This window comes from Staurois parvus, unplaced genomic scaffold (assembly GCF_062004578.1).
Source record: "Staurois parvus isolate SC_StPar_1 unplaced genomic scaffold, SC_StPar_1.0 ptg000151l, whole genome shotgun sequence".
NCBI lineage: Eukaryota > Metazoa > Chordata > Amphibia > Anura > Ranidae > Staurois > Staurois parvus.
Genome location: NW_028317947.1, coordinates 1,621,469 through 1,647,140, shown reverse-complemented (window position 1 = coordinate 1,647,140; position 25,672 = coordinate 1,621,469). Strand labels below are relative to the sequence as shown.

Below are 25,672 nucleotides of genomic sequence, written 5' to 3'. Positions count from 1 at the left end.
ATGCAAAAAACAAAAGTTGAGAGATTTGTTCGACTAGAGCAAGTCCATGAGCCCTCAGAGCAAGAGATTTGTCCAGAGGGAGGCGCATCCTCCCCTGGACAACATCCAAGGTCCGGCCTAAATATGCTAACCTCTAAATTCAGAGCCCAGCCAAACCATTTCAGATTGTGCATCTTGTGAGACAGTAGTGAAGCAGAATGCCCCTTAGTCCTTAAGACTATATTCCCAGTTATGCAGTAGCCTCAGAATGTGAGCAAAAACCCTGGTGAAAACTCTAGGAGCTGTGGACAGGCAAAACAGCAAATTGCAGTCACACCCGCTCCGCTGGAGCGAGACCAACACCACAGATTCCATCAAGAACGTCTGTACTCTTATAAACTCACCGAGTCTAGAGATCCAAGATGGGAATAACATTGACAGTTAAGTGTCAAAACCATGACAAGGTTTAAGCATACACCGCTAAAAAACTTCTCATCCTCTGGAAACAGAATCACTCCTTGAAGCAGATAAATCAAGAGCTTTCAAATGTTTGACTCGTTAAAGATTTGCAAGTGCAAATCTGCAAGTCACTATATCATGGACCTGTCCGCAATCTACCACTGCCAAATTTCCGCAAAAAAGGTATCCAAAAAACTCATCACTGGAACTAGCGGAGGCTCCTCTTCATTATGAAGAGAAATTGTTCCCTGGCTTAGCAGGCTTGGAGTATATGGTTTCTTACAGAACTAGAAGTGGGGGATTTGGCTTGCAACCTGTGGCCTGAGTTAGGTGAAGGGAATGTGCACGTTAAAGCCAATTCCCAGGTTTCCTTTGACTTCTGCTTCGAAGACATTCCTCACAATAGCTGCGTAGATATTAGGTCCAGATGATAGTGACAGAGGAAGGTGGAATACTTTGACCAGGTTGCTGCTTTGCAAATCTGCTCCAGGGTAGCGCCAGCACTCTGCTCACAAAGCCGCTGATGTCCTAGTGCCTAGTAGAAGAAGCCCTAAGGGGGAGTTAACGGCATGATCTTATAACATTCCATAGCATTCCATCCTGAGCCATCTGGCCAAAGTATTCTTAGATGCTTGTTTCCCATTCTGCTTGCCTGCATACAGGACAAAAGGCATCCGAGGTACAACACACACCTAATGTCCCATAGACTTAACTGCTCTTCTCTACTATTAGAAGCAGCATTGAAGACAGCCAGCAAGACAAGGTCTTGCGTTTTATGAAAATCTGAAGCAATTTTGGGCATGAATCCAGGATTCGTATGTATGTAGAATAATGCTACCATCCAAAATCCACAAAGGGTTCCCTGATGGATAGAGCTTGGATTTCCCCTATCCTGCAGGCTGTAGTAATGGCTATTAAAAAGCCATCTTCAGGATCAATAGATGTAGAGGAGATTCTTGCAGTGGCACAAAAGGGGATTTGACAATAGCCTTTGGGACCACCAAAAGGTCCCAATTAAGACACCTCCATGATCTAGTTGGTTTATTCTTGAAAATGGCCCTACAGAATCTCGAGATCAAAAAGGATCTTCCTGTAGGGCTTTCCGTAGATAGAATTCTAATGCAGCTATCGACACCTTTAAAAAAAAGGTAGAGGACTAGACCCCTCTCAAAGCCCTCCTGAAAAAGTCCAGAATTGTAGCTGTATCCATGTTATTGTGGTCTACCAACCAGCAATTAAAACTTCCCACACTTTCTTGAATTTGGCTCTGGTTCCTGAACTTCAGCAGGGTATCCAACTTTGAGAGGCCTTTAACGTTAAGAGGTCTACTTCAGAAGCCATGTGGTCAGTTTCCACATTTCCAGATTGTGATGAAATGGGGGTCCCTGGAAAAATTAGATCTTTCCAGGGACGCTCTACTGCTAGAGAACAAAAACCAGGCCCTTTTTGGCCAGTAAGGTGCTATCAGACTCAAGGTTATGGATTCCTGAAGGTACGTGTTCAGCATATAGGGAATTAAATGAATTAGAGGAAAGGCATAACACCTTTTGAAGTTCCAGGGGTTCTGGAGGGCATCCACCCCCACTTCTAGGTCTCGCGGATTGGGCAATTAAAAACAAGGCACTTTGACATTTCCTCTCAATGCGAAAAGATCTGTCTGGGTGTCCCAAACAAACTTCAATGCATGAAAAAAAAAAAATCTCAGGGCTCAACTCCTAGTCTTCTTGAGACACCCTTTGGCGGCTCACAAAACTTATTTGATTGTGATCCCCTTAAGGTGAACCACAGGAAAGATTTTCTGACCACCCACAAATCTACTGCGATATCTTGATCAAAGCCGGACTCTTGGTACCCTCGTTTGTTTACATAGGCCACTGCCACAGTATTAACAGACAGGATCAATACATTGTGTTCCCTGATCTGGTCCTGGAAGCATGCTAGTGCTCTGGCCACAGCCATGAGTTCTCTCCAATTAGAGAACACCTCAACTTCTTCTAGGGTCCACTCCCCAGCTCAGATGACCTTCTAGATGGGCCCTCTTAACTCCATCTGTCATGAACTTTTTGGAGACCGAAAAGTTCCAGGACAACCCCTGCTCTGGGTGACTGCATCACCATAGGGCACGCTTCACTTTGGTCAGGAAAATTTGCCAGCCGACCAGAGATACCCAACTATTTTCAGGGAGGGAAAAAAAAAAAAAAAAAAAAAAAAAAAAAAAAGTGTAAGGGCTTCTGATGGTATTGGGTCCACTGCACAGCTGGAGCCCTAATACTGACATCTCACTTACAGAAAGGGACCGACTGGATTGCAGAACCACCACCCTGTAATGTTCAGGATATTGTCTTCTAGAAGCAGAGTTTTTGTGATCTGTGGACTGAAGATAAATAGCCTAGGAAGAGCAAATTCAATTTGTCTAAATTTAGACGCTAACCTACCGACCTTAGCCAAAGTTGTGCTTGAACAAGATTTTCCATAAGGAAAGTTCCTATAGGTGCCATAAAAACAGCAGATAGTCTGAATAGGTCACCACAAGGCAAGACCCTGCTTTGAAAATATGGTTTCCCTCAATCTTCACTGCAAGCTTCAAACTTCTGGTATGTCTGCCCAATGGGAATGTGGAGACAAGCATCTCTCAAGTCGATGGCTGCCATGAATGTTTACCTGTAGCACGTTTTTCACCCAAAATCTTTAGTATCAGTCTTGCTGAGAAGCCTCAATTTTAGACTCAATCAAAATTTCTGACATTTTACTACAAATACATGTGAATAAAAGCCTTTGCCCCACTCCTTAGGCTCTGGAATCAAAACTCCTTGATCCATTTCCCCAAGGAGTAGCAGAAGGGCCACCGCTTTTTCGGAATCTTTGGGCACGAGTTAAAAATCCTGCCAGAGGTTCTGCATCAAACTCTAGAGCGTAACACTTGCCAATCATGTTGAGGACACAATTTGCTGCATGTTATCTTTTGCCACCATGGTAAGGTGGCCCCCAAAAGTACGGAGCACTGAAAAGGATATTACCCTTTGGCTTGGCTTTATCCCCTGTGCTTCTTTGATTGCTCATTTTTCTCCATCTGTTGATGGTCTCTTGGTCCACTTTTGTGAATGTTTTTCTTTTGTCTGCAGGAAAGGCCTTCCTTTCTTTCTAGAACTGTATCAAGACACGATCCAAAGAGGAGATCTCTGGAGAAGGGAAGATTACACAGCCCTAGCTGTGAAGCTGAATCTCCCAACCAAAAAAAAAGTTTGTTCATGTGTGTTCTTCAATTTGGTCCCCCAGCATCTTGAGAGTCTACTGCACACAGTGCCTAGTTGCAGCATCCAAAAATTATGCCAGAACCACGCCCCCATCTATATCATCCCTACCACAAATGATACCCAGCGACATCTGGACAAATTGACATCACTTCTGGCCCAGGCTGTCCAGGAGCAATTCCTTTTAAGATCTGAGGGCAATGCATTTCCTGAGCTGTTGGGAGGAGCTTCATCTCTAGGGCTGTCCTGGAAGACGACTGGGGATCCTCCAGGTCATCCACCTGCTCTGCTCCGATAAACAGAATCGGCCTCGTGTGAAAGGGGCCTACAAAAGGCACCAATTCGGAGAGGAGACTGGCGGACATAATGGCAACCAAAAAGGTACAGTATTGGCGATATTATGCCTGATCGGTCCAAAGGGAGGCCTTTTGAAAGAACCAAAATTTAGGACCCAGGGAGACACATGCGACTTAAGCAAGAGGGGTTAACATGAGCCACACCTTGTATAAAAAGGTCTCCCATATACCGGTTATGTGCTCATGTGGCACACAGATTAGTCCTGTCAATTTAAGGTGCTCCTCACGACAACTCGTTAGGTTTATAAAAAGACGCCTGTCCACAGAATCTCTTCTATTCAAACCCCATTACCATGGGCAAGACCAAAAGAGCTTGTCAAAAGGAAGTCAGGAACAAGATTGTAAACCTGCATAAGGCTAGAATGGGCTACAAGACCATCAGCAAGAAGCATGGTGAGAAGGAGACAACTTTTGGTGCAATCATTCACCAATGGAAGTAATACAAAATAACAAAATCGCCCTCAGTCTGGAGCTCCATGCAAGATTTCACCTCATGGGGTAAGGATGACCATGAGAAAAGTGAGGGATCAGCCCAGATATACATGGGAGGTGGTTGGTCCCAACTGCCTTGAGATCACACAGTCCTCAAAACAAACCCATTGGTAACAATACCTCACCATGGTTTGAAATCCTGCAGTGCCTGCAAGGTCCCCCTCAAGAAGGCACATGTACAGGCCTGTCTGAAGTTTGCTAATGAACATCTAAAGGATTCAGAGAAGGATTGGGAGAAAGTGCTATGGTCAGATGAGATCAAAATTGAGCTCTGACATTAACTCGACTCGCCGTGTCCACAACGTTCTTTCAACCAGGGAACGAAAGTATAGCGGGGAGGTGGTTAAAGGAAGACGCACAATTAAGGGATATAATGAAAAGGAGAGGAAATATATTCATTCAAGGAATTGAAAAATAAAAAAGTTATTCACTAGATTTGATGAGTGGCGTTATTTTTAGTTAAAACATTTTGTCGGGAAGCTCCCCAAATCTTTAAGAACAAAGGATAAATGGAATCCATAAATGGAACTGGGGAAGGGGTAGAGAAAATGTAAATTAGTTTATGTATATGTTAAATTATTAGACATAAATATGTTCTCTTTTTTAGTGAATGTAAAATTTAAAAAAACAAAAAAAACTCGCCTCGCTGTGTTTGGGGGAAGGAAAATGCTGACTATGACCCTAAGAACACTATCCCTACAGTCAAGCACGGAGGTGGAAACATTATACTTTGGGGCCGTTTCTCTGCTAAAGGTACAGGCTGACTTTGCCGCATTGAGGGGCCAATAGATGGTGCAATGTATTGTAAAATCTGGCATGAGAACCTTCTACCCTCAGCCAGGACACTGAAGATGGGTTGTGGATGGGTCTACCAGCATGACAGTGACCCAAAAAAATACCATCAAGGCAACAAAGGAGTGGCTTAAGGAGAAGCACAATAGAAGGTCATGGAGTGGCCTAGCCAGTCTCCAGACCTTAATCCGATAAAAAAATTTGTGGAGGGAGCTCAAAGAGTTGCCAAGCAACAGCCAAGAAATCTTAAGGATTTCGAAAAGAAGATCTGTAAAGAAGAGTGAACCAAAATCCCTCCTGAGATGTGTGCAAACCTGGTAAACAAATACAAGAAAGGACTTACCTCTGTTTGCCAACAAGGGTATTTCCACCAAGTACAAAGGCATGTTTTCCTTGGGGATCAAATACTTATTTTACTGACTGAACTGCAACTCAATTTATACCATTTGTATTAGGTTTTTTTTTTTCTTGATTTTTGGTTGATATTCTGTCTCTAATCATTCAAAATACGCCCATGATAAATTATAGACCATTCATTTCTTGGCAAGTGGGAAAACTTACAAAATCTGAAGGGGATCAAATCATTATTTTCCCCAATGCAGATACTATTAATAAAGGCTTGATAACATCTACTGAACAATTTTGACTTGAACTTTCTTTTGAGAAACTTAAATTGGTAGGTTTAGTTCCACTTTAAAGCATCCTCTGACTTTCTAGCCAAGTGGGAGGGTACATTCACACCAGGTGCAGTGGAACTGTGTTGGGCAGCTATTCCAGCACAGTCCCACTGAAGACGAGGCAAAAATGAACAGCATCAGCACTGTAAACACAGCTGTTGTGAGTGGGCCCTCAGGCTAAGAGCATTGGAAGAACTATGCCTAGGTTCCCAGACAAACTGTCCAATATTGTTAATCAAGCATCTGTTTCATAGAAAATGGCGAGCTACTTTCAGAATCTAATCAGATTTATGCAAAACTGATGGTCAAATTCACTGCTCCAATGTCTTCAGAAAAGTCATAATCAACACAGAGTGTTCTGTGTGGTGCATGAACTTGTCATCCTCAGACAGCACGCAATTTAGGCACAGTATTTGATGTTTTACCTGGATGACTAGAGGTTTTAACTGGGTGGCTTCAGGCCCCTCAAGGATACAGCCAAATGCCATGACTGCAGCATCCCTGTATCGCCAATCTGGGTTCTTAATGTGCTCTTTGATGAATGGCAGTACATGGGGCACAATATCATCCTCACAGCATGTAGCCAGCAGCATGAGACACACTCCAGCAGCCTTACAGGGATTCCAGTCATCGTCGTCATCATTCTCATCCTGAAAGAAAATGACAGGATAAGTTAAAATAGACTGTAATGCTTTAAAAATAGATAGCGCTATAAGGCTATAAACCGTTAGGGGTCTCAAATTTTCCGAAATACATTCCTACCAACCTGTTTTGTTAACGTCTGTGTCAGAATGGGGACCAAGTATTGCAAAGCCCCCTTCGCATAAAATTTGCTTGTATGTTCTGGAGGTCTTCCCTGTTCAGCTGCCTGGAAAAGAGAAAGAATAACTGCTAATACATTTCATACCCAACACTATGTATTCGTGATCAGACTGTACAGAAATGTTAGTCAAGCTAATTATTTAGCAAGTCAGGCTGATGACTTAGAACACTGTGGATGTCCAGTTTCTACTGACAGACTCCTTGTCAGCTAGGACAGGAAACTTCCAATAAAGAACCTAAAGCACACTGAGCAAAAAAGTTTTTGTATTCTCCAAAATACTTTCATGGGTCCACTGAGGGACACAGCAGTCTTCGACTCTTTAGGTTATACTATTGTATACAAAAGGATTGGATACTAGCAAAATAAAATAAAAATGCATCAACTAACCCAGGATAATCACTCTGAATACCAGCACGCCTTAAACTTGTAGCAAAGCCATACCAAAAGCATCAGAGTGGGACTTGATTATACTTCAAAAAAAAAAAAATAGATGACAAATGTTCTTTCGCCCAGGGAAAAAGGAAGTCTTAAACCTTCAGATGCCCAAAAGCAATCCAATTGAGGGGCGGGCAACACAGCAAACAGCCATTAACAAGCCTGAGAAAAATGCCAGAGGCGGTCTGCAGTTCAAAAATCAACCCGAAGGAACTTGTACCAAAAACTGCTAATCAGATGAGGCCAAGACATCTCCCCGGAATAAGTGAGAATATGCACAGATAAACCGGTGACAGAATTACAATTTTGTTTTGCTCTACAAAAAAGGTGTCCCCTGTGCACCTTCATTCAGTTGGGGGGGGGGGGGTATTAGGGGGAACTAATTCAGGTGTAGATGTGGTGGCTGCACTAATTTTCTTTTAGTCCAAGTTGCTGAAAAAAAGATTAAGATTCCCACAGCCCAAACCGAATCTCCATATTAAAAAGAGAAATTTCCTTTTGCTGGACAGAGGGAAGAACGTCCTGGACAAGGTCAAAGTGCACAACTACCTTAGGGAAAAAGGTGGCCCTAGGCCTCACTATCACCTTGTCCCTACGCAGATCCTCAAAGGTTTCTTGCAGGAGAAGGCCACAAGGGTGGAAGGAATGGATGTCTGGGAACACCATGAAAGAGGCTATGAGCCCCAGCTCCCTCATGTAAAAAGCTAAGAGTTGCGCAATTCCTGGACTGAAAAGAATAACTCTGGGAGTAGAGTTAAAAGCTTCTAGGAAGAATTTGCTTGACCAGGATCTATAACACCCAGACATTCCAAGCGAGGAGTCTCTTCCAACACAGACGTTTGAAGGTTCATGACCCAGCTGAAAGGGTCTAAATGGTTTGAGCTACATTGCTGGTCAAAACCTCAGCTGACTGCTCCCTCAACAGGTGGTTATCCAGAATTCCCAAAATAGGCTTGCCCTGGGAGCCTATCAAGTATACCACAGGATACATAACCTTGGTTAACACTTAAGTTGAAGAGGGTAAGCTAAATGGCAGGACCACAAATATGCTGAGGACCCAAAGCAAAAGCTAAAAAGACCTCAGAGAGTAGAAAGTCTTCCTGATAGCTATGACAGACCTGGTGGAGTTTTGGAGCTTAAATGAAAAACGTTTAGGGCCTTGAGATCTAAAATGAGGCAGATGCCCTCTTCAGGTTTGGAAATTGTGAACAGGTCAGATTAAGAAACCCACTGACTGTTCTGCAAGTGACTGGGGAACAGACACCCCACCCAGGAAAACCAATGCGGGCTGCATGGAGATTTCCTAATCTGTGCAGAAGCTTGGAAGACAAACCAAGGAGGGTCTGAAAGTGGAATTCTAGCATGCTGCTCCTGAAACCATCTGAGATGCTGGATGCCTAGACTGTTAAGGGCTGATACATTTTTCCACACTGCAGAAAGTAGGGGGTGCCACCTCAGGCTGAAAACTTATTCAAGTGCCTGGGGAACTTGAAATCCAGGTTGTGTGAGATAGGACTGGCTTTAGAGGTTAGCCTTCAAGGAGGAGCTCCCAGGGCGTCTTCTGCTGGGCATCCTTTCCCCAGTGACATGCTTAAGATATCCATGATAACTCCTAAGAAACCGAATGCTGTCCCTTGAAAGACATGTGCATCAGGCACTATTCGCACGCCAGTTCAAAGTTACGGGCACAAGTGCCAAACACGCTAAAAGGATCAGTTTTAGAAAACTTGTTGAAGGGGTCCTTAGTCAAAAGTACACTTTCCACAGGACGGTTAGGCATTTGTTAGATTTGTAACTGCTAGGTACATAGCAAGGGTAGCCATTTTTTTTTTTTTAACAAACGTTTTCCTGAAAAACACACAAAACCCAAACCACCACACACTAAGAGAAAGTCACTGAAAGCAGTAATATAGCCATTACCTCAGATGCTTCAATTGCCAGGTCCATTTCCTCATCACAAACGTTGGACCAGAACTCAATTCCCTGCAGAGCAACTTCATCAATTTCATTCTTCATTGCCTCCACAGTGATCTGCAGAACACAAAGTTGTCACCTAACGCTCTCACCTCAAAACTAAAAGTGGCACCTGGTTATGGTCCCATACTCACAGCAAACAGTGCAGGACCCATGTATGTTTCCATATATTGATAGTACAAGGACATAATCTTCACCAGGTTTTGTAATGCAGCCACTCGTACCTACAAAAAAGGACACGAAGAATACAGGAATAAAATAACCAGTGAAGAAAACTGCTACATGGATGTTGAGGGAAAAACACAAAAACAAAAAAACACAACAAACTTACCCTAGTATCAGGGCATTGTGTTGCTTCACAGACCACTTGCATTATATAGTGCCTTTCAGCCTTGAAAAGAAAAATAAATGTAATTAACATACGAGAAAAAAACCCCCACAAAGCAGTGTTTCTCATGTTCAGCTGTTACTTCCGTAATATCATGCCTTATCTATCTCATATCTCTTAAATTCACAAAGATGTACAACAGTTATTGCCCATTCTGTAAGCATTTTAAAACTACTAGTGGTTTTGTACGACTTGTTTTTTTTCAGTTCCGTTGAACAACATCAATGGTAATGTTGAGGTGATGAGAACTGGAAGCACTGAAAAAAAGTTTAGAAAACAGGGCTTTCAGCAGACAAGTGTTAAATTCACTCGGAAAAATAAGATTACACGTAAGAGAATTAGGTTTGTGAAATAAACATTAAAAGAGAAAATCAAAAGGAGATATAAAGCACTGTTATATATTTTAGTGAACAAAGTTTGTCGAAATTACAAAGTTGACAAAAACAACAAAAAATGCTATCGATTTTTAGAGCAAAACATTACTACAGGTATTCTTACATTTAGTAGTCCTGAGACAATGAGACTCCTTATATTGGTCTGCACCAAAACTACCTCCTCGTTGTGCTCTTGATACTGCACTTCAAAAATGGTCTTGTTTTACAATACAAAAACATCTAACAAGATGAGTGAAACACCAGTGCTCAACTTTTAATAGCCACAGTAATTGTATGGAATGTGAAGTCTAGTGGGATTATTCCCCAATAAACCAAGGTAGAATGTGATTCAATATGCAAGCATCAACTGAAAAGTGAATCGGTTAAGGGTCCCATTGACATTTGGCAACTTGGAATTGCAGACGATTCTGCTTGCAATTCCAAATTATTTGGTAATGGCTGCAAAACGTGCAATGTGGATTTCGGGTACCGTTCATTCTAAAATGGCAACCCAAATACAGAGCCATTTTGCTGTAATAGTCAATCACTGGAAAAAAAAAAAAAAAAAAAACACCACACAACAGAATCACATGAAGCCTGTTGCCCAAAGAGTAAAAGCTTCATTGGGGCGGAAAACACACATAGGGCAGCCCATTAAAGTGAATGGTATGAACAGGAGCCAGGCGCTGTGTAGTTTTGTGATAGAAATAATACACCTTGTATGGAGGTGTGTCTTTAATAAGTCATATGGTAAAACAATAATAAATAACCAGCCTGTGGCTTTAGGAAGCCAGGTTCCAAGATGGACGGCCCGTCCGCTCAGAGGGAAGCAGTGGAGTAGAATGCCTGTCAGTGCAGGGACCACGTTTACCCGACGTCCCAGCGTCCTGGATGACGTCACCACGATGTGGAGAGACAGAGGGGGGAACTCTTGCTGGAGCCGCAGCTTTAGAAGGAAGAGGCCGGTTGCTGGGACAACATGTTTCGCGCGCATGCGCGAAAACATGTTGTCCCTGCAACAGTAAAACAGACTTGACAAAGCGCATGCGCGCGAAACATGTTGTCCCAGCAACCGGCCTCTTCCTTCTAAAGCTGCGGCTCCAGCAAGAGTTCCCCCCTCTGTCTCTCCACATCGTGGTGACATCATCCAGGACGCTGGGACGTCGGGTAAACGTGGTCCCTGCACTGACAGGCATTCTACTCCACTGCTTCCCTCTGAGCGGACGGGCCGTCCATCTTGGAACCTGGCTTCCTAAAGCCACAGGCTGGTTATTTATTATTGTTTTACCATATGACTTATTAAAGACACACCTCCATACAAGGTGTATTATTTCTATCACAAAACTACACAGCGCCTGGCTCCTGTTCATACCTCCCACAAACCGATGTGTTTTTACCATGGCAGCAGTGAGTTTTTTCCCCACCAATCATAGTTGACATATACCATTCACTTATTTCCTTTGGGACACATCTGTGCGCTTTTATCCAGACCATTAAAGTGAATGGGCTACCCTACGCGAGACATGCAGAATCCTGTGAATATAAGAGCAAGAACGTGTCTTCCCGCTACCAAAGTATGAATGGGGCCCTAAGGTCAACTCACCATATGTAGCAGGTATGAGGATATAAGATTTTGGTGCAGTAGCAAGGTTCTCAAGGCCTTTTGCAATTCCTTGGCTTTCATCCCAATTTTGTAGCTCAATTATGTCATGGCCTTCCCACAATCTAACAAAATGTCTTCGCACCAGAAGAGGGATGACCACATTGCAAAGCTCCTCTCCTTGTATAATTGCCAGGTTCTGTGTAACAAACAGGACTGCAAACCGTGCCTCTCTGGGCACAGGAAAAGGACCTTGTCTTATCCGATTTGCGGGGCTGCTGTTGGATATAGTTGGTTAATAGAAATGTCCATTTTTAACCCTAGGCTATGGCAGATCAGCTGTTCGAAAATTTAAGACATTTCAGGTCATACTTTAATCTCCTAAGCAGGAAAAAAAATTCAAGCTCCAACTAAAGTGCTGACAAAGAGGTTACTTCAGCAGTCAGTGAGGAAATTACAAACATGCAGCAGAGTTTGGCCATGATAAATCCATCAGACTGTTTCAATGAACAGAACAATAGCCAGTCCAAGCATTACAACTATCTGCTGCAAGCTCAGCAATTCCACAAATTCTCTATAGCACATCCATAGCTCTGAATTCCCCGGCATTAAAATTACTACAGAATAAGACTGATGTTGCAGGTAAAATACAAACACTTATCCTTTCTCACCTCTTTGTCAAAGTTAGATTTTGTGAACTCCAGAGAGTTGAGCAGAGCATTTGTTGCTGCTAGCCTGACATTGTTGCTTGGCTCTTCTTTTCTCATACCCTGGATGATAGCAGTCAAGATTTCATTTGATTTATGTTGCAGTTGCTCTGGATCCTAAAACATAAGAAATGAAGAAAAATACTATTAGCTCACACATTAGAAAGCATCACACTGGAATGAAGACTCAAATTATCAGAGAAACCTCTAGCTATTGCACAGTGAAAAGCAACCAGCCAGTACAAAAACGACACTGCAAAAAAAAAAAAAAAAAAAAAAAAAAAAAAAAAAGGAACACTTTGAAAATATCAGATCTCAATGTGGAAGAAACAACGTGCTGGATATCTATACCGATATGGACTGGGTAATCTGTTAGGAACGCAAGGATGCCCCATCATTTGATGGAAATGAAACATTATCAACCTACAGAGGACTGAATTCAAAAGGAAGTCTGAAAAATCAAAAGTGAAAAAAAAAAAAAAATGATGCAGCAGGCTAGTCCATTTTGCTGAAATTTCATTGCAGCAACTCAGAACAACGCAACAACATCACAGCATGCTCCCAATGAGACAGCGGATAGTGTCCTGGGGTATTTCATCCCAGATCTGGACCAGGGCATCACTGAGCTCCTGGATAGTCTGAGGTGCAACCCGGTGGCGTCGGACGAACCGAAACACGATATCCCAGAGGTGTTCTATTGGATTTAGGTCAGGCGAGCATGGAGGCCATTCAAAGGCATCAATTCCTTCATCCTTCATTAACTGCTTGAATACGCTCACCACAAGGCCGGGCACCAGGAGGAACCCAGGACCCACTGCGCCAGTGTAGGGTTGGACAACGGGTCAAGGATTTCATCCCGATACCTAATGGCAGTCAGGGTGCCACTGTCTAGCCTGTAGAGGTCTGTGTGTCCCTCCATGGATATGCCTCCCCAGTCACTGACCCACCACCAAACCGGTCATGTTGAACGATGTTCCAGGCAGCATAATGTTCTCCACGGCTTCTCCAGATCCTTTCACGTCTGTGACATGCTCAGGGTGAACCTGCTCTCATCTGTGAGAAGCACAGGGCGCCAGTGGCAGACCTGCCAATTCTGGTGTTCAATGCCAATCGAGCTCTATGGTGCCGAACAGTGAGCACCGAGCCCACTAGAGGATGTCGGGCCCTCAGGCCACCCTCATGAAATCTGATTGTTTGGTCAGACATTCACACCAGTGGCTTGCTGGAGGTCATTTTGTAGGGCTCTGGCAATGCTCATCCTGTTCCTCCTAGCACACAGGAGAAGATACCAGTCCTGCTGATGGGCTAAGGACCTTCATAGGCCCTGTGCAGCTCTCCTAGAGCAAATACCTGTCTCCTAGCATCTCCTCCATGCTTTGAGACTGTGCTGGGAGACAGAGCAAGCCTTCTGGCAATGGCATGTATTGATGTGCCATCCTGGAGGAGTTGAACTGCCTGTGCAACCTCTGTAGGATCCAGGTATTGCCTCATGCTACTAGTAGTGACACTGGCTCTAGCCAAATGCAAAATAGCCACAAAAGAGTAGGAGGGAAAAAAAAAAAAAAAAAAGTCAGTGGCCTCCAATTTTAAACCATTCCTGTGTTGGGGGTCATCTCATTGTTGTCCATCTAGTGCACTTGTTAATTTCAGTAACACCGCTGAAGCTGATTAAAACCCCCTCTGCTACTCAACTGACCAAATATCCCATGTGTTTAAATTGACTTTATGCTATACTCCGACAGAAAGAAAGAAAAAAAAAAAAAAAAAAGCGTTCCTTTCATTTTTTTGAATAGTGTTGTTGAAACTGATGCAAGCAATTCTTGCGCACAGAGACCAGCATCTAAAGTCTGTTCTAAAATGTAATAAGTAGGGGTTAACTTTAGTGTGGCGGAGAAAGCCAATGACCTGCCATACTGTGAAGGAACACCACACCGAGGAAAAATACACAATTTATTTACTCACTTCATTGCCCAATTGCAGTAAGAAGAAAGCAGAAAAAAAGAAAAATCACAAACAGTGGCCCCTCCCCACAGCAAGGGTAAACAGTATGGCCAAAGCTTTTTTGCCCATGCTTCTCTTGTATGTCACAAGAGCACAATTACTTTTGTCCTCCTGTGACCCAGGTGCTTTTGTGTCCAGAAGGAACCCAGGTTGGTTATGTGGTCAGTCATTCAGGAAGCATCTTGCATTTTAATCTGACTACAAGGCTTTCGGATTGGCAGTGAAACAGGCAGATGTCAGTTGCTTCACCTTGGCCAGAGAATGCCTTGTATTTATTAAACGCAAGGTGCTTCCTGAATTGCTGATTTACCACATAACCAACACAGTATCTTTCCAGCCACAAAAGGGAGGTGTATAAGACTTGGCCAACACACAGCCCAGAATACTGTATGCAGCACAAGCTACTGCACTGTATTACTGGATCCACAGTGGCCGTACAGCTCTGAAATAAGTAACCAGTTGGACAACGCTGGCCCAATCTAAATTTTTAGAGCAAAGGAAACATGGAGTTGTTCTGCAATCATACATGTGCAATGCAGCCATGGTCCCCCATTCATTGCAAAATCCTGACCCGATCGTAGTTCACTCGAAAAGAATGAAGTCACATAGATCACTATTTTGACTGAATTGTAAAGCCACAATCTCAGTCACTATCAGATGAAATAGGGAGCTTCTTCATATTACTTCAGAGGGGGTCCAGAAAGAACTCCAGGAAGAGAATTTCTCTCAATGGAAAAACCATTAGAATTAGAAGCACTTAGGGTTTTATTTTTATCTTACTGGTAATGTGGTTCCAAACCTAGTTGACAATAGTAATCCCTTCATTGAATATCCTAAATTCCATAAAAAGTTAAAAACTTCCAAACAAATTATATAAACACACCATTATCAGGATATAGCCGATCCCCCCAGGATAGTCTTTTTTTCAAAATAAAAGCATTACACTTACAATGTCCTGACAAATATACCCAATCGCTTCCAGCGTAGATTCTTTCATGTGCTCTGTACTGTTTATGTCGGTCACGTTAGCAACAAGCTGTGGTATTAGTTGAGGCCATTGGTTGACTGGTATTTCCGCACATGCTATCCCTGCCACGCACTGTGATGCTGAACTGGGCCTGTAGCTTTCTGTTCCCAGTGTACGCAAGACCTGTAGAGCAGATACAAGTCACTTAAGACCAATTAATTATTTTCACTCAATTCTTATTCAATTATTGAATTGGTCTACTCAAAAAACTTACCAAAGCTTTGATCTCACTTCGGACATTGGAATCAATTGCCAGCCACCGTTGTTGGTACTGTGACTTCATATCCGAGTCCTTTGAGGTCAAAGAGTTCTTAATCTGTAACCCAGATGCAACTCTCGCAACCTGGCTGTTTGCAGGATTGGCCAACACTTTTGAGAGCTCCAACAGGAAAGTTGCCTGGAAAAAAAAAAAAAAAAAAAAAAGAAAAACAGTGGTAATGCAGTAAATTTCTTCACAAATTTAGGCCGAAATGTATTCTGCTACGTGTTTTTGGTTAAAATAAAAAAAAAATCTCAATTTTATACTAGTAACGACAGAAATCAGAAACTTATAGTGGCACTGCGATAGTGTGGCAGGCAATGAGACACTGACGCAGGGTGGGAACTGCCTAAATGACACGGATATCTCCAGCCGATCAGCGGGTTCCAGCCATAAATTGGTCAGGACCTGCTGATTGGCCTGTACTGTAGCGAATGACAGTCGGAACGGGCGCACGTGAACGCACCTCCTACCAGGAAGAGCCAGATCACGTGGGTGATCCGGCACAGTGGGCCGCTCTGCCACAGTATATCTGTGGTAGGCAGTCTTAATGTGAACAAAAGATGCTTTAATGGATACAGCATTTTAAGTTATAAGTCACTGAAGCTGACTAATTGTTTCATCTGTGGGAAGGTTCCATATGGCACCTACATTAGGTAGGCTAACAAATCGTCTGCACAACTATAGGGCATTCTGAAGAGAAATATTCCCAAAGTCTACCCAGCATCACTATTTTGGGAAGCGCTTAAATCCAGCAATAAAATTCTCCTCAATTTGCTTCAGTAAAGGATAACCACAAATAGATTTTTTTTTCTTTTCAAGTGTAAGAACCAATGTTGACGGACCTAGAAAAAGTTTAAATTTTATCTTTTGTAACACCTGCTAAACCCAACTGCTCCTGTCGCTTGCCAGGTTACCCCGCCTCTGTTTACTTCAGTGCCGAGACCGAATGACAGCTCTACAAATGGGGAATAGGAGCTGTGAGACCCACTTGTTAAAGGGGGCTTTTCCAGATTCTGATAAGTTGTGGGGAAGATGCCCTGGTACTCAACGTACCCTCCGTGTTGAGGGTATGCGGCCTAACATGATTTAGGATTGGACTGAACTGGTGTGTGGCCATACTTTTAAATGCTACTCCAATAGTTTAGAAGGAAGTGAACCGTAACCCCTTCCCAACACCACTTCCTGGCCCTTTAAGATGCTCTAAATGCTGAGAGGTGGAGGAAGTCACATTCATTGGACTACTGACTGGGAGCATGCAGGGCGTGCTCTGAGCAAAGAAGCCTTTACATTTGGGACGCATATCGGTGTATGGCCAGTGAGCAGAGGTTAAAAGCTGTACCCAGAGGGCAAAGGCTGGCAGAACACAAAGGATTAGTCACCACCACTGCCTGTGGGCTCCCTGCAGACAATCTAATCTGCATGGTCTCCCTGTATGCGGGCAGCTATCTTTGTAGAAATTTTCCTTCTTTACGTCAGTCTTCAACAAGGAGAACAGTGCAGCAGTGACACATTACATCACACGCCAAATCTCCTGAAACTAGCAGTCAAGCAAAGCAGTGCATTAGATCCTACACTGTAAATATACAGCTATGAGGCTGTAGACACAAGAGGCCAAAGAACACCAGCATACCAGGAAGTGCAATACTATATTTCAGAAGCAACTCAAGACAAAGGTACTGTTCAGGCAGAATTAACACTTTAAGAAGTTCCCTATAAGATGGCATATGAAGAGTCGGTTAACAGCAGTGTCCAGAATTGTGGAAGAGATTTGACTCCCCACAACCAGCATTCAACAGGCTCACCAACACACAAAGCCATTTATACTTCAACCAGCTGGACTTTGTCAACCTGCACTGGTGGCACCGGAGTGTTTTAACAAGCTGTAGAGACAAGGAGTACATTACATATTACTTTGACACTCAAGTTAAATATCTCGACTGATACGGGTATTGAAACAGGTCTCTAACAGCAAGTCAGAATAAAATGGTGGTCATGGACACTAAAGGCGGGGTGTTCAGGAGCCTTTCCGCACAGCGGCAGTGCGGCTGCTGGAGGGGGGCGTAAACTTTGGCTCTGTTGCAGGTAAGCAGCAGAGCTGGAATTTTTTTTTTTTTGGATGTTGGAACTGGGGTCAGCTGCCCAGCACCCGCATGTCCATGGCATTGGGCAGGGGTGCTTATGAATGGTGCCAGCGGTGGCTGGGCTGGCAGGGGCACTGGAGCAAGGATGCGGATTCTGGTCGCCTGGCATTTGTCAAACACTGATGTAACGTGTAATGCAACTGATGTTTTCATGCGTAGGAGCCCCGACATGTGTGTTTACATTTTTACGTACATATATCTAGGGGTGGGGGGTCCTCAATATTTTTTGAGGGGGGGGGGTTTACACGCTTTGGAGTAAATTCAATTTTTTTTTTTTTAAACTTACAAAGCCACCCACAACTCATTCCCGAGCTACATCACTAACCTAGTCTCTAAACACTGACCTAATCGTTCTCCCCAACACCTGCTCTCTAGCTTCCTCGTCACCTCCTGCCATATTCACCTCCAGGACTTTTCCTGAGCCGTTCCTATACTATGGAACTCCCTACCCCAATCTGTACAACCATCTCCTACTGTGTTTGCTTTCAAACGATCCCTGAAAACACTCTTCAGAGAAGCCCATTCTGCCCCACCTAACAACTGGAGTTTATTTTCTCCATCAGCTCATCCCCCACAGCTAGTACATTTTGTATCACCTGATACTCCCTCTTACATTGTAAGCCTAACGAACAGGGCCCTCTGATTCCTCCTGTATTGATTTGTATGGTAACTGTTCTGTCTGCCCTCATGCACTGCACAAACTGTTGGTGCTATATAAAAACCCTGTATAAGATTTCTTTTCCCATTACACATGGGACATTCTTTCTAACCCTTGATGGCCAGGAACAGACAATGGAGACCCAGAAGTGACATTATACAAATCGTTTCCGAGTCAGAAACAAGGGGGGGGGGGGGGGGGAGAGACAGCGGGCGAGTGTCTACTCTCTTCCCTCCCTGAGTGTTTACTCTCTTCCCGACTTGTCAAACCTTAAATTTGCGCGAGCTCGTGAAATGGTGACGAACTTCAATACCCTATATTTTCTATAGGTCGACATTTTTAAAGCTCCTTATAGGTCACCAGTTTAGTGTCATGGGGGAGGTCTGGTACTAGAATTATTGCTCTCTTGCGTGCGTGGCGATATGCGACGTGTTCATGCGTAGGTGCCCCAGCATGTGTTATGTTTGTACATGCGTATATGTGGGGGCCTCAATATATTTTTTTGGGGGAGGAGATGGTATGTGCTTGGGTGTAACTTTCATTTTTACAGGAAAAAAAACACAAAAAACACCTTTTTTCTTCATCACATAGGGGACATGGAGAGGCTGGCACTGTGTGGAAGCAATCGCCGGCAGCGCTGCCACCGCATGCTTCCACCTGACAGGCGAGCCCTGCTGCTTGCCCGCAGCAGGGCTAAAAGGTAGAAAAAAAAAAAAATTCCTGACTGGTACTACATTTCCCAGGCGATAGGAATCCAAAATCGTGTGTGTTTACGACAATGATTCCACCTGACAAGAAAGCCCTGCTACTTGCCCACGCAGGGCTAAATGTTAGAAAAAAAAATTACCTGCCCAGTGCCTGGAAGTCCTGGCCATTGGGCGATAAACACATCTCTGCTGTAAATGGTCTGACAAAATCACAAGCGTCAGAACACAAATTCCAGTCACCATGGCAACATGGGATTTGTCAAGCCCTGTATTAAGCTATACTCCCTAGATCACAAAAAAAATAATAAATATTTGTTGCAGCCATGGGTAACAAGCCATCTCACCAAGTAGTGAAAAGAATCAGGTCACAATCTATGCTACTGGCTAGAGTGCTTATCACCACCATGTCTCTACAGATGTTCAACAGGTTTCTGTTAAACTGGACGGTACCTAGCCCATGTGTATGGGGCTTCATGCTAAAGCTGAGTAAACCATAAAGTAGCAGGCATCGGAGCTTTTTATAGTTTTCTTTGGAAACCCATCCCCTTCCTCCTGGATTCCAACTCAGTATGCCCAACTACAGGTCACTTTATAAACTATACTGTAGTAGCTCAATTTCTGTCAATTCATACAGACCAACACATATTGGTGGAAAATTCTTCCATGGCATACCAGATTTTGGTCCCTGGAGACTGTCCAGACGATCTGAACACACCAAGTCTAATCAAAACCCAAAAGCAGCTAAAAGGACATTGCAATATGGGCACGCTGAGGTTTTACAATTACGAAGCAGGGGTTGCAAGCTTCAACTGCTGAATAACCTGAGGCTCAGTAAACCAAAACCAGTAAGCCCACTAAAATCACTCAACAGCCCTTAGGCTAGGTTCACATCTATGTGGCCATGCGGACCACAGACTGTGCAGGCACGACACCCCATTCAGTTGAATGGGCTGCCATGCCCTGTGAAAGGCACAAAACAAGTCCCTGTATTACTTTGGAATTCATAGGCCGCACAGAAAGGTTCCCAGCGCAGGTGCCTTATCCAGTACAGGCTGCATGCCATTAGGATTAATGGCATCTGCCCACAGGTCCCACGTTTCATTGTGTGGGTGGCTGCAGTTCTGGGAAATTGTGTGGGCCCCACCCACACAGGTGAACCTAGCCTTAGTGTCTGATCAGAACCAATTTAGACAAGTCCTCATCTTCCATATACAAAAGAAAAAAACAACAACACCTATTTCCTAAATATCTATAGCCAAATTTATTTTATTAGCTCTGGATAGAGAATAGAGGGGTTAAATCCCCTATAAATTGCTTGTGCGCCTGCTGAGCAGGATTAACTTCTGTTTGTCCTAAAGACCATTGTCAGTGTAAGTGAAAGCAAAGGGAAATCAAAAATATAAGCTGTAACTAGACAAGGTGAAGACAAGTCTACCAAAGCACATTTGCAATCAATGAGTCACACAGTGACATCTAAAAGACAATTCTCCATCACTTCCTGTTACATCTTCAAACAGATGGAAACTCAGTGGGAAAAAAGCAGCAAAAAACTGACAGGTCTTAATCCTTTGCCACCCAAAGCCAGAAAGTGTGCTGGCTATACATAAAGGACTTTGATCAGGTGTTTAACCAGCATTTCAGCTGGATTCTGGTAGCTTTGAACCTAGAAATGTGGCGTGCCTCCTGGTTAACTGATGGCAGAAGGGAACAAAGAACATACGTTTCCTGATCTGCTCCACCCATCCTGACAGCATTTTCATGGTCCCGGGAACCATTGTGGGGTCTTTGCAGTAATGTAAAGATGACCAGGCGCCTCTGCAGCCGCCTGATCACTTTTACTGTATAGCCAGAAGGCGAGGAAAACAAACAGCTGTGAGCTTGTTTAAACCTAGATTCCCAGGACATTTAAAAAGGGTGGGAAGAGGAAGATTCAAATTACGGTCATCCAAAATACTGGTACCCAGACAGCCAGATCATTTAACCGCCTCCTGCCCACCATATAAGGAAAGTACAGGCACAAAGGTGGTTCTCTCATTCTGAGAGGACGTCATATGGCGTTCTCCCACTAACCGCGCATGCACGCCCCCAGTAGCTAACAACGCGGCGATCGGTGGTGAGCTGTGTCCCTGAGATACAGCGGATCACCAATCAGCGAAAAGAGCCGATAACTTCAGCTCTGTCATGTGATCCGCTGTGTCCAATCACAGTGGATCGAATGTAAATAAGGAAATACCAGTTATTGGCATTTCTCTCCTCGCGAGCGGTCACGCTGACCGCTCGTGAGGAGATCCGTAATCGGCATTCTTCAGAGGGGGCATCTACACTGATCATCAGGGCACTGATGATCAGTGTAGCCCCATCAGTGCCACATGTCAGTGCCCATCAATGCCACATATCAGTGGCTACCAGTGCCCATCAATGCCACATATCAGTGGCTACCAGTGCACATCAATGCCACATATCAGTGCCGATCAGAGCTGCCTTTCAGTTCCGCCTATCAGTGCCATGTAAGAGTACTGCCTTTCAGTGCCCATCAGTCATGTCTGAATGCTCACCAGTGATTCCTGTTAGTGCCACCTATCAGTGCAGCCTCATTTGCACACATCAGTGAAGGAGAAAAATTACTCATTTACAAAACTTTGTTTTTGGTTTATCAAAAAATAAACCCAGTGGTGATTAAATACCACCAAAAGAAAGCTCTGTCTCAAAGAAAATAAAAAATTCATATGGGTACAGTGTCACATGACCACGCAACTATCATTCAAGGTGCGACAGCGCCGAAAGCTGAAAATTGACCTGGGCAAAAAGGGGGTGAAAGTGCCCGGTAGGCAAGTGTTTAAGCATCCTCATGTGTCTACAGTCATTTCACAGGAACATTACGGCTTTTTGAGAGCAGACAATGGCACTGAAGCCCTACAGCAGTGAGGATACTCCACTAGCACCAATATTCTGGGTGTTTGGTTCAGCTTGGGAAAATTCAAACAGTATTTCTAGTAAAGAATATGACCAGTGTAATATACTGCACTAGCATTAGTGAAAGAGCAAGCAATGCTGTTCTGGCAGCACTACATGCGGTGGCTGTTCAATACATAGGGATGACTTGCGGTCTATATATCAGTGCTAGAAAAGCTGTCCCATGTGGGAAATCATCACCTCGGCTATGTCATTGCAGATGTGTATTCCAGGGTGTCTGCCATTGTCAGTTCAGTTTACATGTTGGCAAAATGCCCGTGTGCGAGGATGACAACACACCTAGGGTGAAATCTTCTAATGCTGGCCAGTCAAAATGGTTAAAGAAGAAGTTGGGGAGAAGAGGTGTTGCCGACAAGGGACCTCATGGCCCTTGTCAGTTGGCCCAAGTAAATTATTCCCATTAAAGAATGTGGCAGCACACTGGCTAAATGGTTTGCACATCCTCCTGGCAGTACTAGAGTCGTGGGTTCAAATTCCAACCGCGGCACCACCTGCCTGCATGTTCTCCCTGTGCCTGCGTGGTTTCCTCTGGGTACTGCTATTTCCTCCCACACTCCAAAGACATGCTGGTAGGTTAATTGAGTCCTGTCTAAATTGGCCCTAGTATGTGTATGAATGTAAGCTAGAGACCTTAGATTGTACACCCCTCAAGGGTTAAGGACTGGTGTGAATTAGGATGCACCGAAATGAGAGAGGCAGGAGAGGAGCAGTGTATACAGTGACTGGCTGTCACTATGTCAGTGCCAGTTTTTAAATGCAATTACCAGCTTTGTTTTCTTCTTCATTATAGCTCAGAAAATGACCTATCACTTTCCCCAAGCTAAAACAAAGCCTTTTTAGTTTCTTTCCTGTTAAACAGTTTCTCGCTCAGCTATAGTGAAGAAAAAAAAAACAAAAAACAGCAACTGCATTTAAAAATTGGCACTGACATATAGTCTCTGTATATACACTGCTCCTCCCCTGTCCCCTCCTTGCACACACTGCCTCCCCTACAAAGGGTGGCCTGTCACTCATATGCTGTCCCCTAGGTGATAGCAATAAAACCATAGGTAAAAATAAATTTTATCTATCTATATATCTCCCACCGCCACATAAGCGGTCGCTTCGGTTTTCGGGCCAAATGCATTCTGAATTTTCGGTCTCTGCACCTGAATTTTAATTTTGGAGCACCACTAGTATGAATGTATAATATATGTGTAAAGTGCTGCGTAAATTGATGGCGCTATACAAGTACCTGTAATAAAGAATGATGCAGCCAGTGTTCGCTGTAATGTACTGTAGTAGCATTAGCCAGTAAGTGGTGTTCCAGAAGTATGGACAGCTTCCCACCTGCTGACGGAATTAGGGGGATAAGTGCTTTTCCGCCATTCATGAGAATCCTTGTATTTAAAGCGGAACTAAATGAAGGCATGTGGTGCTTTCCCTTGCTGGCATCTTCATCTGTGTCCCAGTTATCAGCCATCTTCATTGGCTGGCAGAGGATGATCCGAGTCCTGTACATGTGCAGAAGCTACTCATCCCAAGACACAGGGATCAGACCGGCCCCTGTAAGCCGAGCTGTGCATGTGCAGCTCAGTTTACATGCTGAGAATTTCTGTGAGCAGGCAGGTGAGTTTTATTGCAGAAGAGACATGCAGTAAAACACCTGCCTGCTAAGTGAACAGCAAATCTTTAGTTCTGCTTTAACCCAAGAATACAAGGCTCCCTACAGTTGGCCGATAAGGGAACCGTGAATCATCCAACCCACCTCAGCCAATCAGAGAAAGGCTTGCATTCATTGATCAATTACTACAAGGCTGGTTCTAAATGGTGGAGCAGCACTCTTTAGGACAAATTCACACAACAGACAGCTGCTGGAGCTCTGTACCTGTCCATTCCTGAATGGGGTAGTACACTACTCATGCTGTACAGCAGTGCGCTGCAATATAAGGCAGCATGCTGCATTTTAGGGCTGCTCTGGCCTGCGCTGCCATCTGAATGGTACACACAGAAAACAACTGATTTCGGTTTGTCCTTGCAGTGACAGGCAGTAAACCACCTGTCACCGCACAGTGTGAATTCATCCTCTGGTCTGCACTGAAGCACTCCAGGATGGAATAGCAGGACAATGAAACATGAGTTTCTATGGAGGTCATTCACATATGTGCAGTTCCGATGTAGCTTTAAAAAGGGTCCTGTGCAAGTTTAATGCGATTTGTAGCTACATAGACTCAAACGGAAATCGCTCATCTGTCCAAAGATAACAATTCCATTTCGCTTTGTTCCTCATCTCACATCCCTGGTCCATGCCAGGAGACACGAGCCTGACTGAGAATGCTGCATCAGAATCGCACCTGTATTGCTAAAAAACTACCCTTTAAAATTGCACAGAAACCGGCAGGACAAATAAGTGCACTTCATCTATGTGAACCTAGCCACGGCAGACGACAGCAGTCGCCATTGACTATGTTGACACCTGTCCGGGCAATTGCCGCTGCGGTACCCACAGTTCAAGCAACAACCCACACAGTGGGAAGCAGGGGATGCGGGTGGGTGCCATTAACGTAGTGTTAAAGGTTTAGCTTTTTAACAAAAAAAAAAAAAAAAACCAAAAACATGTCACACTTACCTGCTCTGTGCAGTGGTTTTGCACAGAGCAGCTCTAATCCTCTCCTGCTCAGGTCCTTTCCCATGGCAATCCTGGCTTCTCCCCCTTGACCAGTGCCCCCAACAGCAAGCCTTTTGCTATGGGGGCCCTGATGCGTGCTTGCTCCAGAGCTCTGCTCTATACATCCATAAGACAGTCAGGACTCAGCCCTGCCCCTACATTAGCTGTGATTGACAGCAGTGGGAGCAAGGAGGAGAGGGAGTCCTAGGACAGCCAAGGCACATTGCTAGATCAAGAGGGGTCTCATGTGAGTTTTTTTTTGGGGGGGTTGTCATGTCCGTGCAGACCGCAGCAGATACGTGACGCTCTGTGAGCTGTGGTTTGCACTGGCATGACAGCCTATTAGCATTGGCTGCAGAGCCCCCTTCTGAAAAGCAGGTGACAGATCCCTGTACCATTTCTAGGATCGCAGTCCGCACGGGAACTGCAAGTATAGTACAACACTGCACTTGAGATTCCCGTGCGGACTGCGATCCCAGAAATGGTGCAGGGATCTGTCACCTGCTTTTCAGGAGGGGGCTCTGCAGCCAATGCGAACAGACGGGCTGTCATGCCAGTGCAAATCGCGGCCTGCACAGACATGGCAACCCACTGCTGCCAGAACCCAGCAGTGCTGTATACTGCATGCAACTACTACAATTCATTTCAGTGGCCAGACTGACTAGCTGGAAAGGTTGTGAGCATGCAGCAAGTGAAGGGACATGTGGTGTGCCCTCTTCTGAGGTACAGGGGCCCACATCAGTCGTCATATATCAGTGAGATGGAGGATGGGCACACAATGACACGGGCTGGGCGCTGTTCCCCACATGGGACCGCTTTCCCGGCACTCATATATAGGCCGCAAGTCAACCCAACGTGTTGAGCAGCCACCGCCCCTCCCCTTCACCGCTCCCTGAGCCGCGCCTTCCCATTGGTCAGCCACTACCCGGCTCGAAGCCTGCTCACCTCC

At 44.4% G+C, this 25,672-nt stretch overlaps 1 protein-coding gene across 1 annotated transcript in view; it reads right to left on the bottom strand.

Moving 5' to 3' along the window:
• KPNB1 (karyopherin subunit beta 1) overlaps window positions 1-25,672 on the bottom strand; it is a 56,515-nt gene that overhangs the window by 30,336 nt on the left and 507 nt on the right. Inside the window, exons 3-10 of the mRNA XM_089674316.1 lie at window positions 15,550-15,732; window positions 15,258-15,458; window positions 12,272-12,424; window positions 9,570-9,629; window positions 9,373-9,462; window positions 9,185-9,295; window positions 6,773-6,874; window positions 6,432-6,656 (exon numbers count right to left, since the gene is read on the bottom strand). Of these exons, the coding sequence (XP_089530442.1) occupies window positions 6,432-6,656; window positions 6,773-6,874; window positions 9,185-9,295; window positions 9,373-9,462; window positions 9,570-9,629; window positions 12,272-12,424; window positions 15,258-15,458; window positions 15,550-15,732 (1,125 nt within the window). The remainder of the gene's footprint in view (window positions 1-6,431; window positions 6,657-6,772; window positions 6,875-9,184; window positions 9,296-9,372; window positions 9,463-9,569; window positions 9,630-12,271; window positions 12,425-15,257; window positions 15,459-15,549; window positions 15,733-25,672) is intronic.